General features: G+C 53.9%; 9 protein-coding genes across 9 annotated transcripts; 5 read left to right on the forward strand and 4 right to left on the reverse strand.

Moving 5' to 3' along the window:
• Positions 1 to 3: 3 nt before the first annotated feature.
• On the forward strand, positions 4 to 2509 carry LTS14_009546 (uncharacterized protein; the record flags this gene model as incomplete). The annotated part of the gene is made up of 2 exons (XM_064842228.1): positions 4 to 1218; positions 1268 to 2509. 2 exons carry the CDS (start codon positions 4 to 6, stop codon positions 2507 to 2509), a joined length of 2457 nt encoding a protein of 818 aa, XP_064690134.1.
• A 1804-nt stretch (positions 2510 to 4313) lies between these two features.
• Positions 4314 to 5000, forward strand: LTS14_009547 (uncharacterized protein; the record flags this gene model as incomplete). Its single annotated transcript, XM_064842229.1, has 1 exon — positions 4314 to 5000. One exon carries the CDS (start codon positions 4314 to 4316, stop codon positions 4998 to 5000), a length of 687 nt encoding a protein of 228 aa, XP_064690135.1.
• A 95-nt stretch (positions 5001 to 5095) lies between these two features.
• On the reverse strand, positions 5096 to 7254 carry NHX1 (monovalent cation:H+ antiporter, CPA1 (nhx1); the record flags this gene model as incomplete). Its single annotated transcript, XM_064842230.1, has 3 exons — positions 5096 to 6255; positions 6303 to 6831; positions 6898 to 7254. The coding sequence occupies 3 exons, from the start codon at positions 7252 to 7254 to the stop codon at positions 5096 to 5098; spliced, it is 2046 nt and encodes a 681-aa protein (XP_064690136.1).
• A 965-nt stretch (positions 7255 to 8219) lies between these two features.
• On the forward strand, positions 8220 to 10409 carry LTS14_009549 (uncharacterized protein; the record flags this gene model as incomplete). The annotated part of the gene is made up of 2 exons (XM_064842231.1): positions 8220 to 8632; positions 8696 to 10409. The coding sequence occupies 2 exons, from the start codon at positions 8220 to 8222 to the stop codon at positions 10407 to 10409; spliced, it is 2127 nt and encodes a 708-aa protein (XP_064690137.1).
• Positions 10410 to 11232: 823 nt separating this feature from the next.
• On the forward strand, positions 11233 to 12399 carry LTS14_009550 (uncharacterized protein; the record flags this gene model as incomplete). The annotated part of the gene is made up of 2 exons (XM_064842232.1): positions 11233 to 11363; positions 11700 to 12399. The coding sequence occupies 2 exons, from the start codon at positions 11233 to 11235 to the stop codon at positions 12397 to 12399; spliced, it is 831 nt and encodes a 276-aa protein (XP_064690138.1).
• A 949-nt stretch (positions 12400 to 13348) lies between these two features.
• Positions 13349 to 14303, reverse strand: LTS14_009551 (uncharacterized protein; the record flags this gene model as incomplete). The annotated part of the gene is made up of 2 exons (XM_064842233.1): positions 13349 to 13546; positions 13611 to 14303. The coding sequence occupies 2 exons, from the start codon at positions 14301 to 14303 to the stop codon at positions 13349 to 13351; spliced, it is 891 nt and encodes a 296-aa protein (XP_064690139.1).
• Positions 14304 to 14576: 273 nt separating this feature from the next.
• LTS14_009552 (uncharacterized protein) lies at positions 14577 to 17113 on the reverse strand (the record flags this gene model as incomplete). Its single annotated transcript, XM_064842234.1, has 3 exons — positions 14577 to 16398; positions 16443 to 16973; positions 17022 to 17113. 3 exons carry the CDS (start codon positions 17111 to 17113, stop codon positions 14577 to 14579), a joined length of 2445 nt encoding a protein of 814 aa, XP_064690140.1.
• Positions 17114 to 18183: 1070 nt separating this feature from the next.
• Positions 18184 to 19359, forward strand: LTS14_009553 (uncharacterized protein; the record flags this gene model as incomplete). The annotated part of the gene is made up of 1 exon (XM_064842235.1): positions 18184 to 19359. One exon carries the CDS (start codon positions 18184 to 18186, stop codon positions 19357 to 19359), a length of 1176 nt encoding a protein of 391 aa, XP_064690141.1.
• A 274-nt stretch (positions 19360 to 19633) lies between these two features.
• LTS14_009554 (uncharacterized protein) lies at positions 19634 to 21709 on the reverse strand (the record flags this gene model as incomplete). The annotated part of the gene is made up of 2 exons (XM_064842236.1): positions 19634 to 21406; positions 21461 to 21709. 2 exons carry the CDS (start codon positions 21707 to 21709, stop codon positions 19634 to 19636), a joined length of 2022 nt encoding a protein of 673 aa, XP_064690142.1.
• Between the last annotated feature and the right edge of the window lie 438 nt (positions 21710 to 22147).

The raw sequence follows: 22147 nt of genomic DNA on the forward strand, positions 1-22147 counted from the left end.
GCAATGGCTGAAGACGATCACAACCCGCACGTTGCCGAGCAGACGCCTGCAACTACACATGGACACCCTCGAGCACATTCCGAGGCTGAGACCACGGCGGGCACAGGCTCGAGTCACGGCATCAGCATTAATGTTCCCGATGATGGATCCACCATCAGATCTTCCCCGGTCAAACAAATGAGCGCACCTGCCATGTCAGCTCGCCATTCACCTATCCGACACCACAAGCGCGTGCCTTCCCGGGGTAAAGCGGTGAAAGAGACGCTGAATGCGCGATCGCATTACGGCAGCAGCGACGACGATGGCTCTGCGGTGCATCGAATAAATCAATACATCATCAAGCAGGAAATCGGCCGAGGGAGCTTCGGGGCTGTACATCTTGCTCATGATCAATTTGGCGCCGAGTATGCTGTCAAGGAGTTCTCAAAGTCACGACTACGGAAGCGAGCGCAGTCGAACCTTCTGCGCAAGCCAAATCAGCAGCGGCGACCAGGTCATTTAGCCGCTGGGCTTGGCTTCAATTCTCCACTACACCGTCAGTCATCAAGTGAGAAGGTTGGGACGGAGAACAACAGCTTGAGCTTGATCAAGGAAGAAATCGCCATTATGAAGAAGCTCAACCATAACAATCTGGTCAACCTGATCGAAGTGCTCGACGATCCTCAAGAGGACAGTCTGTACATGGTACTGGAAATGTGCAAGAAAGGCGTTGTGATGAAGGTCGGCCTGGACGAGCGGGCGGCACCATATGAAGACGAGGCATGTCGGTGTTGGTTCCGCGACATGATTCTTGGCATCGAGTACCTGCACACCCAAGGTATCATCCACCGAGATATCAAGCCCGACAATTGCCTGATCACGAACGGCGATGTCCTCAAAATTGTCGACTTCGGTGTCAGTGAGATGTTCGAGAAGGATTCAGACATGGCTACTGCAAAGTCGGCTGGATCGCCCGCGTTCATGCCGCCAGAACTGTGTGTCGCGCGACATGGCACCGTGAATGGCAAGGCCGCGGACATTTGGAGCATGGGTGTCACGCTGTATTGTTTGCGCTACGGGCATATCCCATTCGAGAAGGGTGGGATGCTGGAATTGTACGACAGCATTCGCGGCGATGAGCTTCAACTTGAGGATGAAAGGGACGACAATTTCAAGGACCTGATGGTCAGAATGCTGGAGAAGGATCCAGAGAAGAGGATCGCTATGTCACACATTAGGGTAGGCTGGGACATTGAGCATGCTCTTATCTTTGCTGACCGTGGTACAGAGCCATCCATGGGTCACACAGGACGGCGAGGACCCGTTATTGTCAGCTGAGGATAATTGCGCCGATCTTGTTGAGCCGCCTACTGAAGCCGAGATGGACAATGCCATCACCGGAAACATGGCTTCCCTAATGGTTGTCATGAGAGCAGTGAAGCGCTTCAAGCGACTTTTGCACCGCAAGCGACCGAGCTCGTTCCAAGGACTGTTTGGCAGGGAAAGTAAACTTGTCGCGCCTCCTGCGGCAATGCGTGGTAGCGGGAGTAAAAGCACCGACCCCCATGACCGAAAGCCGATGGACGCGACTCTAGTCACTGCTGGTGAAATTCGAGACGCTGAAGCGGACGACAAGACGAACAAGCTTCTGCATGATCCAGACCAAGCACACGAAGATGACGCAGAGGTGAACGCTGGCTCACAGCCACAACTCCGACGGTACGAGACCGAAGCAGTACGACGGCAGCGCGAAGAGACCGCCAGACATCATCCACACCATGGCACGGACCCTGCACTACATCGACAAACTACCACTGGAGGAGCAGCAACGACGTCGCACCCGTCCATGCCTCGCTCATTCACAGTCGACGACCATGAGAAGGGTCACGCTCATGATCCGCTCGAAGATACCCTATACCTCTCCATTGGCGCAAACGCAGACCAAGACCCGGATCAAGATCGAGACAGCACCCGCCAGCAAATTGTCAGCGAAAGTCCGCCGGAAGTCGAGATGAACATCTACGAGCACGCCTACCAGGAAGAGATCAACCGGATCATGAGCCAGCGCGGCGCCGAAAACGCATCGATGTACCTCAATCGCCGGGTCGAACATAGAGAGGATCTGCGCTCCCATAGCAATATCCTTGATTCGAGCAAAGAGGTCGCCAGCGAGGCCGCCAACCGACTCGCGGCTGGTCTAGTTGCGGGTAAGAATAGGCTTACTGGAAGATCTGGAGGCGGAGGCTTGGCGGCTTTGGTCAAGCAAGCAAAGGAGCAGAACGAGGAGGACAGTTCGAAGAAGTCGTCGGAGGACTCGGAATATCCACCTCTGCTAACGCCGAAGTTTGCGGGGGCGGGAGCTGAGCGAGATGAGAGCAAAGAGGATGAGACGGCACCAGTCATTCCCGAATCTATTGTCAAGGCGCAAGCACATCTCGATGTGGCGAAAGGGGCTATGCCGGGTATGCCTGGAGCATTTCCTGCTAGCCCTGGTCGTGTGCCGGAGAAGAGTGCTGTTGGAAAGGAGTGATAGAAAATTGGGGGTGTAGGATGTGTGAGAGGTCGAATGATCCGGACACAGTATGTATGTATATCTACGTGGCGTTATGGGTAAATATGTCGGGACGATAAATGTAGAGAGTACGAGGGAATATGGGAAGATACATGCATGGAGGGAAGGAAGAGCAGTACATTAGCGTGGCGTTCTATTTGGACGAGAGTTACTCTCCAGCATATTGACTTAAAGTCTCTTTTGCTACGGGGTCCGGCTTCGCAGAGCAACCACACTATCTTGCAAGTGGCCCAGCACTGCTCGTTCACCAGCTTCTCACTTATTCCGAAATTCACAAGGTCAGCGACACCAGTCGCATCGATCTGGAATCGGGCTGATTGGACAACACTGGCTGACGACACATCGTCCGAAAGCGAAAATCTCAGCCTTACACCTCTCAGCTTTCGTCACGTACCATAGCGCGTATGGCAAGCGAGTTCTCCTATAAGTGAAAGCGACGATCCTCTCGAATCTATCTTGGCTCAGCTCCAGCTGTACATATAGTCTCCGCTGCCACTTTTGACTACTGACCGTGAAGTTGGCAGTTGACAACAGCAAGATGGACGGTCTAGCCCGCAAGAGTCTTACTGTGGATGATGGACTGAAGTACGTGTATCATACCTCCGGGCCCAAAATTGGTCTACCCACTATCCTCTTGTTCCACGGCTGTCCGGACACTGCATCTTTGTGGGCCAGTCTCGTTTTCACGCGCCTTCTGCCAGCTGCTATGGCGTCTTGGCACCAGATCTGTTAGGCTACGGCGACACAGACAAGCCAACGGATCTACACTATTACGGCCTCCCATCAATCTGCCTTCAAGTCCTGGCGCTGCTTGACCGCGAGCATTTGAGCAAAGTCATAATCCTCGGCCACGACTTCGGCGCCATGCTAGCGAGTGAACTCTGCACTTACCATCCTGATCGTGTTGCTGGACTTATCACACTGGGTACAGCGTTCATACCCCCTCAACTTACCCGTTCAGCTTTGAGCAAGTCAAAGCTATGCAGGAGCAGTACCAAGGGTACTGCTCAAGCTGGTACCTCCCACTGTTTACTTCTGACGAAGGTGCTGCGATGATAGACTCGCATCTGGAGCAGATCTTCACGGTGCTTCATGGTGGCGGACCGAGGATGAAGGAAGTGCTATGCATCGAAGGTGGCATTGAGAAGTGGTTGGAGGATGTAAGTAATGCTGAAGCGGAGGTACCGCCTTATGCTCGAGAACCGCAGTTCCGTGAGGCATAGATCTCGCGATTGAAGCGTGATGGATGGACCGCACCTTTGATGTGGTACAAGGCCCTTGTCGCAAACCTTGCCCTCGAGGCAGACAAGGCAGCATTGGGATCAGGGTGGCAGAAGCTGAGCCTGCCATATCATTTTGTAGCCGCGACACACGACCCACTGGCGCCGGCTGCGGCTGCGCAAGGCCTACAGGTAATGGGACTGCTGTCCGACATGACTGTCAAGGAAGTAGAGGCGTCGCATTGGTGTGTGCTTGAGGAACCTCGCGAAAGTGGTTGTACGATCGTTGAATGGCTGCAAAGTAGATTTCTATAGCTTGCCAGACAATTCTTACAATACCTCTCGCCCTCGCGATCTCAATATTCCCAACTCCTCTCGTGCGAACACCGAAGTCCTCTCAGTTCCGAGCGTCAATTCAAAAGCGTGCGGTGTCCCGATAAGGAAGGTACAATGCCGACCTCCAGCAGTAGGGGATCTCTCTATAAAGCATTCAAACCGCTTGCAAGAGCTTCAGAAAGTCAATCACAAGGCTAGAAATAAAAATGGCCAACCCTTTCGCCTCCGAAAGACTAATCTACCGCGCCCTCGAGCCCGAAGAAGACGAAGAATGGGCCCTGCGCGAGATCCACCAAGTCCCCATCTTAATATCCCAGACCAACCCAGTCCTCCACGTACCCCAGGCCCGGAAAGACGTGAAAGAGTCCTTCAAATCCATCGCCGAGAACTGTCTCCTCAACGTCGTTGTCTGTCTACCCGTCAAAGATGATAGATCCGTCGAGGCGGGCGGAACCGCTATCAGCGTCCCGACGACATCGGCTGCTGTAGAGGGAGGCAACAAGAAGACGGAGGAGCAATCGCCACCAGGACCAAAACCAACGCCCATAGGTCTCCTCCTTCTCTTTCACGGTCCCATGCGCCACGCCCATCACCGATCGGCAGAAATCGGTATCACACTCTGCACCCCCTACCACGGCCAAGGCTACGGCACAGAGGCCATAAACTGGTGTCTGCAATGGTCTTTCCTCACGGCTGGTCTGCATCGCGTGGGCATAGGAGCTTTCACTCATAACGAGGGAGCTATACGGCTTTATAGACGACTGCAGTTCACGGAAGAGGGCCGGTGGCGGGAATGTCTGTGGTATCAGGGGAGGTGGGAGGGGGTCGTGGTGCTTTCGATGTTGGAGGGCGAGTGGAGGGAACTGATCAAGGGGAAAAGGGCGAGCACGTGAAGCAACGCGCGCGTCTTGCAATCACGCCCGAAGTCACCGCAAGTATCCAACAAAGGACAACCATACCTAATACAAGATTCTCCCTAAGCCCATGTCTAGACCCCTCCATGCCCACCCCCTTTCCCAGCGCTCCCACTCCCACCACCACCCCCAGGATCAAGCAGCAAATGCGGCTTCAAAAAGCTCTCGTCGAGCTTATTAAACAAATTCCCCGCATCCTCGGACGTAGCATTCCACATCTGACTCAACGCTGCCCTTGTACTCAACGGCTGCGTGCCCTGCCCTCCCAGATCCCCCGTCTCCGCATCCCGAGACCCGGAAAGAGGATAAGGATTATTCGGGTCCAGCTGCCGTCGGGAGGGCGACCGTCGCGCCGCGGGCGGTAAGTCCAGATCTTCGTCGTCGTTGTCATCACTATTCATCGTGCTGAAATCCTCTGGGTCGAGAAGGCCCTGCTCAGCTGCGCTCTGAGCGTCGCCGTTTCGCGCTCGTGAGCTATTTCTCCTTCCGAATTCAGGCGGTGTAGGCGGCGAGTGAGAATTACTGGTGCTATACGACGTCCCCGCCCTCTCGCGCCTCGCACCCACATCATCCAACCCGATTACTCCATTCCCGCTAAGTTTATTCGGCGTATGACCGAATCCTTTGCCGTTTCTTCGAGCGTAGGAGCCGTTGCTGGCGTGATGACTGGTGTTGATTCGCACGGGCTCGATGTCGAACTCGTCGTCGCTGTCGATTTCCTCCACCACGCCGGTGCGGATATTCAGGATCTCGAGCATGCGGGCCGTGGTGCCGCCGAAGATGATGACGGTCAGGACCACCACGACGAGTACTGTAGCTCGTAGGGCGAAAGCGTTTGGGCCGGCCAATCCAGCTGCGAGCGCCACGCCGACCGCCCCGCGCAGTCCGGCCCAGAAGATCAGAATCTGCCAATTCCTCGGTATCTCCTCTGCGACCTCAAGTCCCTTCCGCTTAGCCCGATAGCGTATGAACCAGTTCACGAGGGCGCTGAGAGGGAAGACGGCGCACCATCTTGCTAGACAGATGCCTATGACCGTTACCAAGATAAAGAGGGGTTTGTACTCCAGTCCGGCTTCGGTGAAGAGCGACAGGCCTAGATAGATGAAGATGAAATTCTCGGAGAGCTGGGCAGTGGTGGAGAAGAGGAATTTGGTGGTCAGTTGGGTGCGGCGGGACATGTTGTGGTAGGCGTAGTGTTTGAGGCAGATGCCACAGAAGAGGAGGGAGACGATGCCTGAGGTTGTTAGTGGATGTTATGTAGGAGTTCAGTGCTTGGCTTACCGCTCATGTGGATGGCGTTGGCGAAGAAGTAGGAAGCATATGCAATCAAGATGATCAAACAGCTCTCGATCTTCGGCTCTCTCCTGACGTGCGTTTGCTTTAGAAGTAATGCTGTCGCCAAGCCGATGATCAACCCAATGACCAGCGATCCGAAGAAGACGAGCAAGAAAGCGCCTATTGACTCGAGTAGTGCAAGTGGTGAAAGCTTGCCCTCCGAAGCTCCTTCTCTGTACTTCTGCGCGGTCTCGAACAGCACAATGGCAATAGCGTCATTTAAGATCGACTCGCCGAAGATGATCGTGTACAGTTTCGGGTCAACTTTGTACGTGTTGAAGATGGCCAGAATGGTCACAGGATCCGTAGCCGACAGAGTAGCTCCTACAGACATGGCATCCACGAAAGAGATATCCAGACCCTCCAGCGGTATCCGCGTCCAGAGCCATTGCACACAAGCCAAGACCAGAGCCGAGATGAACGTCCCAGCAAACGCAAAAGTAAGGATCGTCCCAATATTGCGGAAGAAATTGCCCTACCACATCACAAAATCAGCAAATAAATCCCGACACCCCACCAACCCTCAACACCCTCCACTCACCTGATGCAACTCATACCCACTCGCCAAAATAATCGGCGGCAACAACAAATTAAAGAAGAACTGGTAATTAAAGCTCACAGCATCCAACACGCTCGTCACCGCCGTCAATCTCAAAATCAACCCTATCACCATCCCGGCGAAAATACTGATGACCGTCTCGTGCACGGCCTGGATCTTCTTGGATTGCAGGACATAGCTTGTGAAGAAGGCGATGATGAGAAGGGTGATGAGGATTAGCAAAGCCCAGGAGGAGTAGATTTCTTTCTGGCCGGCTTCGGCATCGTCGGGGTCGTCGCTGTCGGTTGTTTGGCGGAGGGCGAGGGTGGTGGTGTGGTAGAGGAGGGAGTTGAAGCCCATGGTGGGTGGGTTTGGTGGGGGTGGGTGTTATCGCATGCTATGGAGAGTTTCTTCTTCTAGAGTCCTTTGTGTGCGTTACTCCTGTTGTAGCCAGTATTCGCTAGTCTTGTTCAGATGCCTAGCTGTTCTTCGGTGGGTTGGTGGTATGGGATGCGCCTGGTCTGCCTGGAACGGATCTGTAGTCGTTGGCAGGGATCTTGTCGTCACGCTGTGTAGTTCCTTCTGCTCTCTTCACTGTCGGACCGTCACAATAAGTTATAGAGGCTACTGGTGGTCTGAGTTGAGCAAAGTAGTGCAAGTAACACAATCGTCACCTTACGTAGCTCTACTAGTACTACCTCGTCGGCAACAGGCAACCTCGAATCGGCGTCGGATTTACTCTACCTCCGTAGCTCCTTGCGGCTCAACCACTAGCGGCTGACCACATTACTAACACGTGATCGCGATGGCGCTAAGGTGCGGGAAAGACAAGACAAGACAAGACAAGACAGGCGGGCTACAGTACGTCAATGAGGAAAGACCAGCGGCTGATCTTTTTATCATTGTATGGTAGAGCAGAGACAAGCGGTCAAGCGGGATATGCAAAGTGGCTTGCAAAGTGGCTTGAGCACGTGTGACGACAACTCTGCATCTGACATCTGCACTGTTCCGGCGGCTCAAGAGACTTCAATGTCGAACCCTGGAAAAAGTTGAAAGTTGACGGGAGGCACTAATACCAGTTGCCGCAGCGCTAGGCCCATGCGCCTCGTGACGCTACTGCTGAACAGATATCTTTCTCCAGTCTTCGCCTTCACCACCTTGCATCCATATCCTGCTCTCCACCTACATGTCCTTGTAGTGTATAGAAGTCGTGTCGATATGCGAGCCGGGTCGTTGGCTTACTCCTGATACACCTCCTTCTGACCGCTTCTTGCTTCTTGCTTCCTGCTTCCTGTTCCTCCTCCACCCGCCGACGATACGACACAATGACCGACCGCCCTGCCTCACAGGGCTCACGACCACCCTCACAGCCAAACCAACAACAACATCAACCGACCAGCCCCAACACCCAACGAGCACAGCCACCCAAACACGTCTCCTTCCGCCACGACCCCCGAGTCTCAATAGCCACCCAGGCCCTCCAGCACAACCTCAGCGATGGCCAAACAACAAGTGGTGACCGCAAAAGTCGGTTACGGAGAGTGTCCGAGGGCAAAGGCAGTATCAACGAGTCTTCACCGCTTCTTGGCGGAGGAGGGGCGGAGGAGGTGGAGAGTAGACCTTCCACTTCTGCTGGCCCCTTCAGCCCGGGCTTCAGCGAGTACTCCGGTGTAGAAGACCATACGCAGGAGACGAAGAGCTCGTGGTATCTGCTTCTACTCACATCTGCGCTTGGCGGGTAAGCAATGTGCACATGACAATACAACCAAATCCAACAACCTACTGACAAAATGTATTTCAGCCTACAAATAGCCTGGTCCGTCGAACTCTCCAACGGCTCGCCCTACCTCCTCAGCCTGGGCATCTCCAAATCCCTCCTCGCATTCGTCTGGATCGCCGGTCCGCTGTCCGGTACTCTCGTTCAGCCATACGTAGGCATCAAGTCGGATCGCTGCCGATGGAGTTTCGGCAAACGTCGCCCGTTCATGATCGGTGGAGCGGCGGCCACAATCCTCTCCCTCATGGCTTTGGCATGGACACGCGAATTAATAGGCGTCATCGGCCATAATGTGTTTGGGCAGCCCTGGGACTCGAAGGCTATCGCCACCGGATCTATCGTCTTCGCTGTGCTCATGATATACATCTTGGATTTCTCTATCAATGTCATCCAAGCTGGTGTTCGAGCTTTCATCGTGGATAATGCGCCTACGCATCAGCAAGATAGCGCCAATGCATGGGCTTCGCGGATGAGTGGCGTGGGAAATATTGTGGGCTACCTCTTTGGCTATGTCGACCTGCCAAAGTACCTGTGGTTCTTCGGCGATTCACAATTCAAGGTCCTTTGCGTGATTGCCTCACTTGCTATGGCTAGCACACTGGCGGTATCCTGCATCAGCATCAAAGAGCGCGACCCGAGCAGAGACGGCGACCCAGGCGCCGAAGCAGATGGAGTCATTTCGTTCTTCCGTGGCCTCTTCCAATCCATCAAGAAACTACCCACTCAGATCAGCCGCGTCTGCCAAGTCCAATTCTTCGCTTGGATCGGCTGGTTCCCGTTCCTCTTCTACATCACAACCTACATCGGCGAAATCTACGCCAATCACTACCTAGAGGAACATCCAAACCTCTCCCCAGACGAGGAACTCCAACTATGGGAACGCGCCACCCGACAAGGAACCTTCGCCCTCCTCATCTTCGCCTTCACCACTTTCTCCGCCTCCATCATCCTCCCGTTCATCATAGTCAGCTCCTTCCAACCTCCGTCACCGGATCCTACCACGCCATTCACTCCCGGACCTAGTACGCCCGCGACGCCCGGTGGAGGCTACTTCATGCTGCCTAAGGGGCGCTTCGCCGCCACGCCCATGACACCGCATACACCCGGTGGACCACCCACAGCAGGCGGAGGCTTCTTCGCACGCCAACGGTCTAGAAAGCCCAAGGTCGAGCGGGACGACGCGAGCGAGAGCCAGAAAAGCAAAACGACAGGCTGGCGGAAGTACATCCCCACCAGCACGGAAATCCCATGGCTCACGCTCCGCCGCGCCTGGATGCTAAGTCACATCATCTTCGCCCTCTTAATGTGGATGACGTTCTCAGTCAAAGACACCCGCGGCGCCACCATCCTCGTCGCACTCATCGGGATTCCCTGGGCCATGACGAACTGGGCCCCCTACGCCCTCATCGCGGCCGAGATCAGCAAACGCGACGCCATCCGTCGCGGCGATATCCCGGCCCCTCCGACCGCCGAAGGGGAAATGTTGGCTTCCGGGGATGATCCGAGCGATGGGGCTGACCAAGCCGGGGTGGTATTGGGGATCCATAATGTTGCTATTGCGGCGCCGCAGGTTATTGCTACGTTGGGGAGTAGTGTTATTTTTAAGCTGTTGCAGAAGCCGAGGGGGGAGGGGCAGGATGATAGTGTGGCGTGGGTTTTGAGGTTCGGAGGGTTGGCGGCGTTGGTGGCGGCTTATCTTACGAGGAGGGTTGGGGAGGAGCCTGCCGAGCAGGAATAAGGGTTAGTAGGAACATGAGGCCGTGGTTCTCGTCTTGCGTGAGGCTGGGAAGGGGGTGTGGAGGCAGGCAGTTGGAGGGAACAGCAGCTGCTTGTACGCGGCACATGCGTCTTAGATGCCTTCGTGCCATGCTGCGCGCGATTGGAACGAGCTGGCCTATCGTTGGTTTACCTTTTCTGCTTGGAGAGCGTGGCGTTATGGGTGCATGGGCGAGGCTAGGGAAGGAAGAGGGAGAAACACTCCCTTCAAAAAGCGCTTGGGATGGCCTACCTAGAGATACGTAGTCTTCGTATATACACACATACAGTTCTCGAAGCCTGGCCGCTGCCGTCAGGCGGACTCCTCAAACAAGCACCTCATTTTCATCTCACGCGTACTGCTGCGCTGATTGGCTGCGAGCTTGCATCCGTCTCGTTCCTTTCTTCGCTTTTTTCCCCCCAGCTCGATGAGCGTATGACCCACCGCACTCCAGCACTCGAGCCGGATCTTCTCCAGGAAAACTCGGCGAATCGTGGTAACCTTCTCGATCCATCATCCAGCGGTGTATCGTTGCGTAGCATGTTGACTTGGACCTCGTTCAGAGACAAGGCTCAGTTTAAATCCGCCACTGCTACCAACATGTGCAGCTATATATGCAGGTTTCCGGCCTCGACTCTTCAGCCTCGTTCACAGCCTTGTGCTTCCCCTTTCCGTGCTACATGACATGGCCGGCGGCGAATGCCTTTCCCGCGCCCGATGCGGTAAGGTAGACTCTCTTGTTTCTTCTCTCTCCGAATGCTCGCTTTCGTCTTGGTGGAACATCACGTTCGTGAGCGTGGACACAATGACTGGACCTACCACTCCTCAAATCTTGCGGGATACCCTTGGTCCGATGCCGGGGAGTTTTACGGCGTTGTTTGCTGTTTGGCGATGGGTGCACTTTCCTGTGTTGTTCTTGTTGGCTGTGATCATATGGTAGGCTCACATGGCTAAAAACACTGATTGATGCGTGCTGACCTTCATCAGGTCCCTTCCGGTCATGTCCGTCATAGCTCCAGCCACCATCTCTGTAGTATCAGCGCAGCCTTCGCCGCTTTCTTCGAACATGATAAGTGTTCCTTCGGCCGCCTTACGATAGCCTGAAGTTCATTGTGCCTAGCGTAGGAGGTACAGATGCTATTGGTCGGCCCTGGTACTGGTGAAACGCTCCACAGTACGAAGTCATCCGTAATGTGGCGGTGGCAGCAGGCGAAGGCAATATCCTGCCTATGGACACAACGCTACTTGGACTACCCATTTCTCTGGTCCCAGCCTACGAAGCGAGGACGTCAACGACAGTCTACGGCTAGCTATTGCCAATAATGTGGCCGAAGCTGCCGAGGCGAACGCTGTCGGTAATAACACCATGACTTACTACTATCTGTCATGGGTACCTGGCATTGACGGACCTTCCAGGGCTCAGCTGCCGTTCCAAATCACTGGTGTTGGAAGTGGGAGGACGTACACTCTGCGAGCAGGCTATCTTGGCCCATTCCCAGAGAACCCTTCTGAGACCGGTCCTCCTGCAAGTCTTTTCATAGCAGCGCTGCCACATCAAGGTAACAGTGGCGCCGAAATGGCGAAAGACGCTACAATCATGCAATGCACTCTTTGGAATATGACCTACAACACCACCTACAGCTACGCGGACGCAGTGCAGAATATTACAGCCACGATAGACGCCTCGACTGGCTCACCTGTGTCGCCAGAGGAAAGCTTTACACTCAACGCCACGAATGCACATGACTACCAGAGTGACTTCCAGCGGCTATCCTTCCAGTCCATCTTAGACACACTCACATATTTTATCAACGGTGCCATCAGCTTCCAGGCCGGCAATGCCAGCCAACTAACCTACTGGTCTGGCAACAAGTCCCTGATAGCCATGGACTCCGGTATCGTGCGCATGGTTTTGCTCGACACACCAGAACTCAGCTTTCTGAAGTCAAATGCTAGTCCTGCCCTTACATAATTTAACAATGAGGCTGCAGCTGGGCTGGAATCCCTCTTTCCGTCGACATCGACAGAGCCCGCTGTGCCTCTCAAGAATGCATTGGAGGAGCTCTTTCAAAACATGACAATCAGCATGATGAGCTCGGAAGCCCTGAGGTGAAAAGGTAAGAAAGCGAAATAAGTCTTCGCTGATACGTCGACACAGTCCAAACACTACATCACTTTTTCTACGTCCACCCGTGAACGGCACCTTCGCCGTCTACGAGAAAACTTACGTCTACATCCCAGGGAAACTATGATTAGCCTACGGCATCGGCATCCTCTGCACAGCCATCGCAGTAGTCGTTGGCTTGTATGCTGTTCTCGCCAACAGAGCATCATACTCCAACCACTTTCCCACGATTTGGAGAGGGACGCATGGAGCTTCGATCAGCACTGTCATCACGGGAGCGGATCATAGTCGTGCGGATTTGCTGCCAAGACATTTTGCTCAGACCAGGGTTGAGTTCGGTATGAGTGGTGCTCAGCCGAGGAAGCGGGTTGGTGAAGTTGAGTAATTTCGGCTTGAGAGCCTACGAAGAGATACAAGAATGAAGATCCAGAGGTGGGATGATATGCGATGCTACAATGTCCCTCTGACGTGGCTAGTGATACTACAAAACGTGTCTAGCCTCTAACGATTGGCATACCTCTCCTCGGACTAGCCGCCCTTCTCTAGGATACTCAAATCATCAGACCACGTCCGTCCCTTATCACAGCTCAAGCAACACCAGTAAAGCTGAATTTCTGCAAGTGTTCGAGCTGGACACCCTCAAAGATAATTATGAGCACCCAGACTTCATCCGTGGGCAGAAGACAGAGGTGTAATCGCTTGACGAGAGGGACATCTGTCTGTTGCTAGCCGCTGTTGCCACCAACTCGCACATATTCCTTCTATCGGTACTCGTTGACCTTAGCAAGAACGAACCTCACACCTCGTCGTCAAGGTGGTCAACGAACCTGAACTTTTGCAAGTGCTGCATGCGTACATCGTTGAACCCTCGTATCATCACCAAAGGCTCATACCTCGGCGTGATCGGAGGAGCGTCTGTGGTTTCACAGACGTGCATGATATCGACATGGAACAGCTTGCGGTATAGGTCGTTACACCTCCCGTCCCATACGCCCTAAGAGTTCATCAAGTCAGCACGCTTTTCCTCACAGTCAGTCAACGATGACCGAATGACGAACCTTGTGCTGAGCCAGGTCCTCGAATTGGTCAACAAAAGTATCCATCTCCACGAACGTCTTCAAGGTCGCACCACTACGAGCCAGATATTCGTCGAAGCAATATTGATGGTGTCTAGATGCCCATGACTGCCATACAATCGCACCCTCAGGCCTAATACCAAGCGCCAAGCAATACGCAAAGGATAAATAAGCACTCTGTTGCAACAATCGATGGTACTGCACATCCTCCAGCGTCCCGACCATGACTGTGGTTCTACCGCTAGCTGCAGCCGTTTTAGCTTCGCGATATGCGTCCCGCAGAGATGCTGACTCTGTGTTGACAATCTCTCCTAACGGCGCAGACTCCCCGTACATTGGCGACGACCTCACTGTGTGCTCAAGGCTTTGTTCAGGACATGCGAGAAGGGAGACCAGGGTTGCAGTATTTCTACAGCTACTCCATCCCACAGGCATGTCCTCGACTGGACACAAGACCAAAGTATCATTTCCCCAGGCATCTCCGACGAGCTCGTTGTAGATATCTCCAGCTCGATCAGGACCATGCTTGAAGATTGCGTCGATTTGCGCCTGAAGAGCCTGAAGTGGAGACGACGCATTCGCTGTGGCATTTGTGAACTGCTGTATGATGTCGCGGTACACTGCGCGTGATGCCTCGAGTACGGTGGCGGTTGGTGGCTCTCGTGTTTCGCTCATTGCGGTGAAAAGGCTGAAGCTAAGGCGAATGTCAGTCGTGATATGCTTGGACGGTTGAGCCTGGGATGAACGGGTCCTAAAGTGCTCGGTACCGTGTTTGCTTGCGCAAGAGGTTATCCTGCGCATGTCTTTCAAGCTGAAACGTGTATGGATGGGTCCCTTTACTATCAGTCTCATTTCAGGACGATCTAGGAGAGCAAGCTGCAGGGAGAGGGGGGAGCGCGTTTGCGATGTTTGCCACAGTACGAAGCGTGCGGATCTGTAAGTCCACGCTCATAGTATCATGATAGAATCTCCACCGCTTGTGACGCCAACCGTCCCAGCCAAGCGCTCGATAGCATCATAGTGCTCAGTGACATCCATGTCCCTCCTCACACCATGCTGCTTCCTCACACCACGCTTGCCATATCCTGTGGGAGCTGAAGTGTAGTTCCCAGCAACACAATGACTGACGCCGTTGAAAGCAGTGTCAGCCACGGTTTTCCACACCGCCGTCTCGTCGACGACCATCTCAGGAGTGTAGTAGATGCGACAGTCTGCAGGCTCGTAGAGGAACTGCAGCGGTAACTCGGAAGCGTCGCCCTGCCTGATGCCATCTCTAGCGTTGACCACGGAATCAGTCGATCGCAGGATCGAAAGGTCGTTGTAGTTGGCCAAGGAAGTAGTGTTGTAGTAGCTGGCGTTGTGTAGATATTGGTACTGAAATGGGAACTCAGCACCGCTGAGGATGAAGTCATAAGGGAGATCGTTCGTCCCCTTGACACCTCCGACAGCTTGGATGATGTCCTTGTTCGGTCGGCCACCGAGCGCAATGGTCTTGACGCCTCCTTGTTGTCGCATCAGCTCGGAGAAGATAGTGCAAGTCGATGCGCAGTAGCCATCATAGACAATGACGATGTTTTCGGCTGCAAATGGTTGCGTGGTGATGTTGCTGCGGTTCAAGTACCCACTGACATAGATACCGCCACTATTGTCTGGCGTGAGTATATCACTCAAGTTCCATCTGATAATGCTGGTGAAGTTGTCAGGTTCTGGGCCATACGCGTGCGGCCCGAACTTCTCGGCCCAAGACGTGAAAGGTGCGTAGTTAACGTCGGCATCAGTACGGTAATTCCAGAAGGACGATACCCAGTTCTGGACAGTGTCATTGGTGTCCAGGCTACGCGGGACAAGTCCAGAATAGTAGCTGACTTCCTGCCCAATAAGGTCTGTCGCTTCATTGGCCCTGAAGCGTGTTGCACCATAAGGCAAGATGTGTGGGAATAGTTGCTTGAACAGATCGTAGCCTTGCAAGATCGTGCCGCCACCATTGGCAGAGACATCGATGATCAGCTTTGTCTTGTTTGCGGCAACGGCACGATCAATCAAGTATGTGTTGACAGCTTGAAAAGGTATCTCGTCGGAACCGGTGCCGACGAACGTAGGCACGGAGAGCACTGCTACATCATCATAACCTGTGCCGTTGAGGAAGTAGCCAGAATTGGTGTTGGCCTTCTCACGAATGATGGGCGAAGGATATCCAGGGGCAGGTATGCTAGTGCTGGCCGCGGAAGAAGTGCTCGAGGTGGCCGAAGCGATCGCCGAAGAAGTCGACGATGTGGTCATGGTCGCGAGCTCCTCGGCAGACTCGATCTGGTTCGCGGGAGGGGTGAAGAACGTTCGATAGATGTCCTCACCACTGGTGATGTTGTCAAAGGGTTGCATTACACGTGCAAAGTTCTGGAGGGTTATGCTGGTCCCATTCGCAAAGGTCAGCGTTGTTGTTGGTCCAGGGTAGATCCATCGGCCACGTCCACCTCCCGAGAATGTGCCAGTACCTGTGCCCGATGCACCCAAGGACACTTGTGCCAAAATGTAAAACATGTTATTCCACAAAGCATCACGATCTTGCAAGCTGCCATTCTCAGAATAATCCAGAAGCCATTCGGTGCTGTCTTGTCCATCGATCTGGGTAAGAGGGCTCGGTGTGAAAGTCGTGTTACCGAAAGATGCTGCAAGCACGTCGGCATATACGTATACTTCTGGTATGCTGACTCCATCTGTAGACACCGATACTAGTGGAGTGGTACGGCCAAAGGAGAAGATAGACGTGACACTGCATACGTTAGACTGGTTCTAAATGCTGCGTAAACGACTTACCTGTCAGGATAGAAGACAAAGTGTCCATCGTGCGATCTTTGGAAGACTCTGTAGAGGTCGAAGCCGAACTGATACTCGTTGGCATAGCTGCCACTGGCAACCTTCGCAACAATGCTGTCCCAATTCGCATAGAAGTCGTACGGGGCTTGAACCTTGGCTGCGTACTCGGCTGGCGGGTCCTTGAGATACTCTATCGTTGTCTGCCAGTCTATGTAAGGCCGAATGGAGTCTAAAAGTGCTGCTGCTGCGGACTGATTGAACGGGACACTGTTGATACAATCATAGGCTAGCTCTGCAGGTACGGTCGGTGTGGCCTTAGGACTGGCGCTAGTGAAGGAGGCTGCAAGTTTGGCTACGCTGGCGCATGCTCCAAGCGTCCCAGTAGCAGAGCTAGTAGAAGTGACAGATGGTGTGGTGGCTACACTTGAAGTAGGAGCGGCGGTGCTCGCTGCCTGTGAGCTCTTGTACGGATACGTCCAGGGCCAGGTAGGTCTCCCTGGCTGGCGAGGAGTATAGACGCTTGGCTCTGGCCTGCAATGTGGTCAACACAACCCTTGGAGTTGAAACAAGCATGCCTACCATCCTGGATGTGTGTATTTGTCGAAGTGCCATTGTGGCGAGGCAAAGGCGCCTGCGGCGAACGCCAAAGAACAGAGCGTTGATCTAACCATTGCGACGGCGTTGGGTCTCGACCAAACCCAGACGGCAGGAAATCAGTCAACTGCAGTTCAGAGAGGCTCAAAGGACAAGTCGCCATGAACGAGGCGTCTAATAATGGACAGCAAGCTACCTGAAGGGAGGAGTGCACTACTTATCTTCGAGCTTTATGCAGCATCACTGACGTCTTCATCTGGTTCCTGGCTAATGCTGCGCGATCATCTACGTTACATGCGCGACAGCCAGTAGTAATCTCCTTGGCCATGGAAGCTCGTAATCCGAATGATGGAAGTGGTAGGTACCGTGAACCCAAAAGGCACACACTGGGGTCAAGAGTGAGCTAGCACAATGTAAAGCGCATAACACAGATTACGCTTTGCTTGGAGAGGAAGGCGTTGTGCGATAAACCACTCGCATGCATGCTGGCGGGCGGAGCTCGTATGTCGATCACTGGAAAGTCGCTGTGAAGCAAGGCGGTTCAGCCACCGTAACCAGTAGAGACACACCGCCAGAGCAGACATCATGGCATCGCGAGTCGCGCGCAAGATGGATGTAGGACAATAGTCCGAATGCTCGGTCCTGCTCGGTGTTGCACGAACGTGCTGCGCGTGAGATCTTGTCCTTATCAATGCATCCAGGATGGATTGTCGGTACAAGAAACGGTGGAGAAGATGTTGAAGGCGATTTTGCCGCTTGCCCAAGGAGGCAAGTGCCAGGAACAGTTCCGACCGAGGCTATACAAATGCCAAGGCCATAGGTCGATGGTAATGCTTTGTCTGCTACGTGTTGGCCTGAATAGAGGTCGTGGGATCGAAGTCGTGTACCTCCCGCAGTGCTGTCTTAATCGAGCATGAAGCGCATTCGAGCATTGGAGTAATGACCAAGGTGAGCACGTATAGCATATCTACGGCTTCAAGTTCGCCCGATCGCGAGACTTATGTGAAGCCGTCATGGCTCCCGTCCGTAGCGACAAACACGCATATTTATCAGGCATAGCCAGCAATCCACTATGCTGCTTGCCTGCGTGAGGCGAACTCATCTGCATAGCACAGCGACAACGACCTTCCTGAGCAGATCTGCGAGAATGGTATCGAGTGTCACAGTCAAGCCACTGCCACCTTGCAACCAAGAATACAGCCAAAATAAAGATCACCACGTTGGAAGTCCACCACAGACGTTCCAGAACCCGTGGAACTCCTTCCAGAAGCTCGGTCTCGTTAGTGCCTTCGAACATCGTTTTGGCAATCATCCAGAAAAGAAATTCGTCCCCGTGCCTCAAGGACCAAACGGAACACGATCTACTGAGCTCGTCAACGTCCACAAACCAGACTGGGGAGCTGGTAACACAGATCGACTGAAAGCCACCTGGATCGGCCACGCTTCGTTTCTCACAGAATTCCCTGCACAAGCAGGAGCCGAACGAGGAATCAGGGTCCTGTGTGATCCTGTCTTCAGCGAACGCACGAGCCCGGCGCAGTGGATAGGACCGAAGCGATATACGCCCACGCCATGTACGCTGGATGAACTACCAGATATCGACATCATTGCGATCTCACATGATCATTACGACCACTTGGATATCGCCACCGTGCAGCACATCTACGCTCGCCAGAAGGGAAAGGTCCATTTCATCGCAGGTCTCAACAATAAACCATGGTTTCTGCAGAACGTGGGTTGCCAAGCTAGCGAAGTGACCGATGCAGACTGGTGGGACTCTTTCGACCTCTCCGTTGAGGGTCTCGGCAGTGTGAACATAACGTGTTGTCCGACACAACATGGCTCTGGTCGCGCAGTGGGGAGCTTCGGACACACGCTATGGTGCAGTTTCGCTTTCGAAGCAAGTGGCAAACGAGTCTACTTCTCAGGCGACACCGCGTACCAAGCTATGAACACGCCTGCACCATGCCCAGCATTCAAACAGATAGGCGAGACACTAGGGCCTTTTGATCTTGCTATGGTGCCTATAGGCCTCATGACGCCACACTCATTCATGGGAGGTGTACATGCTACGCCTGAGCAGTCATTGCGAATACACGAGGAAGTGAGATCGAGGATAAGTCTAGGTATGCACTACGGTACTGTCCGTGGTGGGATCAGTGGGCAGTATGAAGATGTGAGAGATCCGCCGCGAAGGTGGCGAGTCGCGGCTGAGAAGGAAGGCGTATGGTGTGGAGGCGGTATTGAGGGTGACGGTAGGCCGATCGATACCACCAAGCAAGGTGTAGGTCTCTGTGACGTTGGCGAGACCGTAATAGTGTAACAATAGATCTCAATATATACCATAAAATATAATAGAATACATTCCGCCGCCGCAACACACGCCCTTTCGACCCAATACTAGCTTGCGATTCCAATCAGTTCATCGTCCTCGTAATGATGGACATGGCGCAGCGCATCATCCCCAACATCATCATACCTCAGCGCTGCCTGGCTACCAGGAAACTCGACACGTGATCCAGACTCCGAAGCGCTCTTACTTCTTCCACTACCACTCGCCACATCAACGCACACCGCACTCCTAACGTCAAGTCGCCTCACCGAGCCCTCTGGCACAGTGCTAAGCTAACACTTCTCTCTGTTGAACTTGCATGACCGAGGCCACCAGACATGAGGTATTGATCCTCGGGCTGTCGACTCGCCCTACGGCTGCGGTCGGAAGAGGGCGTCGGCGTTTCAGAAGCTGACGGGTAGCGTGTTAATGACGACATCACACCGCTGTACCCGGCGCCGATCTGTCCATAATCCTTACTCTGTATAGACCCATTCCTCCCGACTCGCGCACCCAGCCTGACTGGAGGTGGGAACTTGAGCATCTGTCCGCCAACGTCCTCACATTGAGTTCGTCTGTGGTGGCCACGGAGGTCGTTCGACGACTGTCTGTAACGAATGCGGAGGTCCGGCATGCTGATTTGTGGCTTTGCTGTGCGGTATGACGCTGTTGACCTGCTACCGAGGCTGATCATGGAGGCTTGGGAGGCGAGACCATTGACTGTGCGTAGGTGTCCGTCGGTATTGGGGACCAGTACGGTACGGTTCCAGTGACCCATGACCGAGTCGATAGAAGGAGTCGAGACACTCGGTGTGCTGCGTTTGGTGCGAAGAGGTGGTGGGACCATGTCCACAGAGTATTGCGTCGTGTCGTTTGTAGTACTAGCAGGTGCATATGCTGGCGAAGGACGTACGGATTTGACCGGCGCCATTCTATGTTGCTGCAGACCCTGCTGCCTTTCAAGCACAGGCATCGATTTCACCTGTCTGACCGGCTTCTTCACCATAATCTTCTCCGTTAGCGGCACATCCACCCATCTAGGATCCGGTGAATTTCGATCATGGGAGTATAATCTCGTAGGTGGCATATCTGGGCCGTTATCCTTGTAGTATGTAGCCGAGTCGTCCAGCTCGGAACTACTCGCCGGTCGCGACAATGGCCTGATCCCGTTGATGGGATCTGTGGGGCGTTGAACGCGCCTAACCCCATCCAACACCAATGGCTTACGTTTGTCTTTCTCATGCTGGACAAGGATACCGTATAGGCCGCCGAGCTCGGGCTCACCCAGCGGCAAGCGTTGGCGATGCATGTCGTAATGTTCATGAGTCCGTAGCTGATGATGAGGCGGAGGCGGAGGCTTATTCCTGGGGTGCACGAATCCTGGTCTATTGCCGCATTTTTGTATAGGGTCCTGCGTCGAGACCCAATTCTGTACATGGTCCGACTCAAGCGAGCGATCAGAGCTGGTGAGGCTCGATCGGGGAGTGTGAACGCCTGAGTCATCGGCATACTTGAGTTCGCAAGCACCTCTGACCTTCCGCAAGACTCTCGTAGGCTGGGGTGGTAGTGAAGCGGGTGTGGCTCTTGTCGAGCTTGTTGGCTGCAGGCGACTCGCATGAACCGCGCGATAATCGCCACGTCGCGGATCGCGAAGTCTATCCGCTCCTCTAGGAACCGGAGGTGGAGGCAAAGGCTTCTTTACTTTGTGCCAACCATCTACTTGATCGGATTTGCCGCGACCAAGTACATGGATCCAATGTTCAGAGGACGTGTCATCGTCATGTTCAGCAGGGTCTTCGGCCACGGAGTCAAGTCGGGTACCGCCACGAGGCGTCGAGTAGCCTTGCTCATGGGAAGGTTGCGCGGAGTTCCTGGCTCTCGTCTTTTCCAAGTGTGATCTGGCCTGGCCAAGATGATGCTGTCGCGCTCGCGCTTGTGGCGTGGACGTTGCATTGGTATACAGCATTCGGCGCTCAGGCCTGCCCTCGAGCAGTATCGATGCGATGACTTGTGCTTGAGTGTTGGCGAGTCGGACGGCCTGTGGTGTGTTAATCTTGGTGCGCTGAGTGCATGAGAGGGTTCTTTGCCATACCTCTTCATCCACGGCGCTGCGACGAGCATTGGGATGCATGAAAGCATTGATTCTAGCAAGAAGGCAGACTCTGCGGTGGCCGTTCTGCCTCTCATTTGGCGTACCTTGCTTCACGGTGGTCGGCTGTTCGATAGGCTCGTCCTCTTCCTCAGAAGACTCGTGAAAACCATAATGTGCGCCGTTGTAGTGCAGCTGATACGCGGGCGGCTGTGGCTCAAGGTGGTATGGTGGATAGGCTGGTGCGACCATGATGAGAACGCACTAGGGGAGATCTTGCTCTTGCTGGTGAGGTTAATGTGTGGCAAATATTGGGCGGAGATTTGTATGAGGCTCCCAGCATAAATGCAGAATGTCGTGTTCAACGAGGAATGACAGGTAGCGATCGCACTGTGCTCGCGCTATGCAGTAGAGAATGAGTAGAGTAGAGGAGTAAAAGTGCGACGGCGGCAGGTGGCCGTCGACATTTCGCGGAGAGTGCGGTGAGCATCGCCTCGAACTCTGATGTGAGTCTGCACATGATCTCGTCCGACTTACCCTACCAGCGGGCTCGGAGTTCACGATAGAAATGGTCATAATAGTAATTATGTTGCTGACAGACAAAGTTAGCGGAGCTCAAGCGGAGTATGGTTTTATATCTTGCGCGCTGGACTGGACAAGTGAAGTGGGGCGGTAATGTTTCATCTCAGA

Source organism: Recurvomyces mirabilis, assembly GCF_035927965.1.
Source record: "Recurvomyces mirabilis strain CCFEE 5264 chromosome Unknown scaffold_32, whole genome shotgun sequence".
Taxonomy (NCBI): Eukaryota; Fungi; Ascomycota; class Dothideomycetes; order Mycosphaerellales; family Teratosphaeriaceae; genus Recurvomyces; species Recurvomyces mirabilis.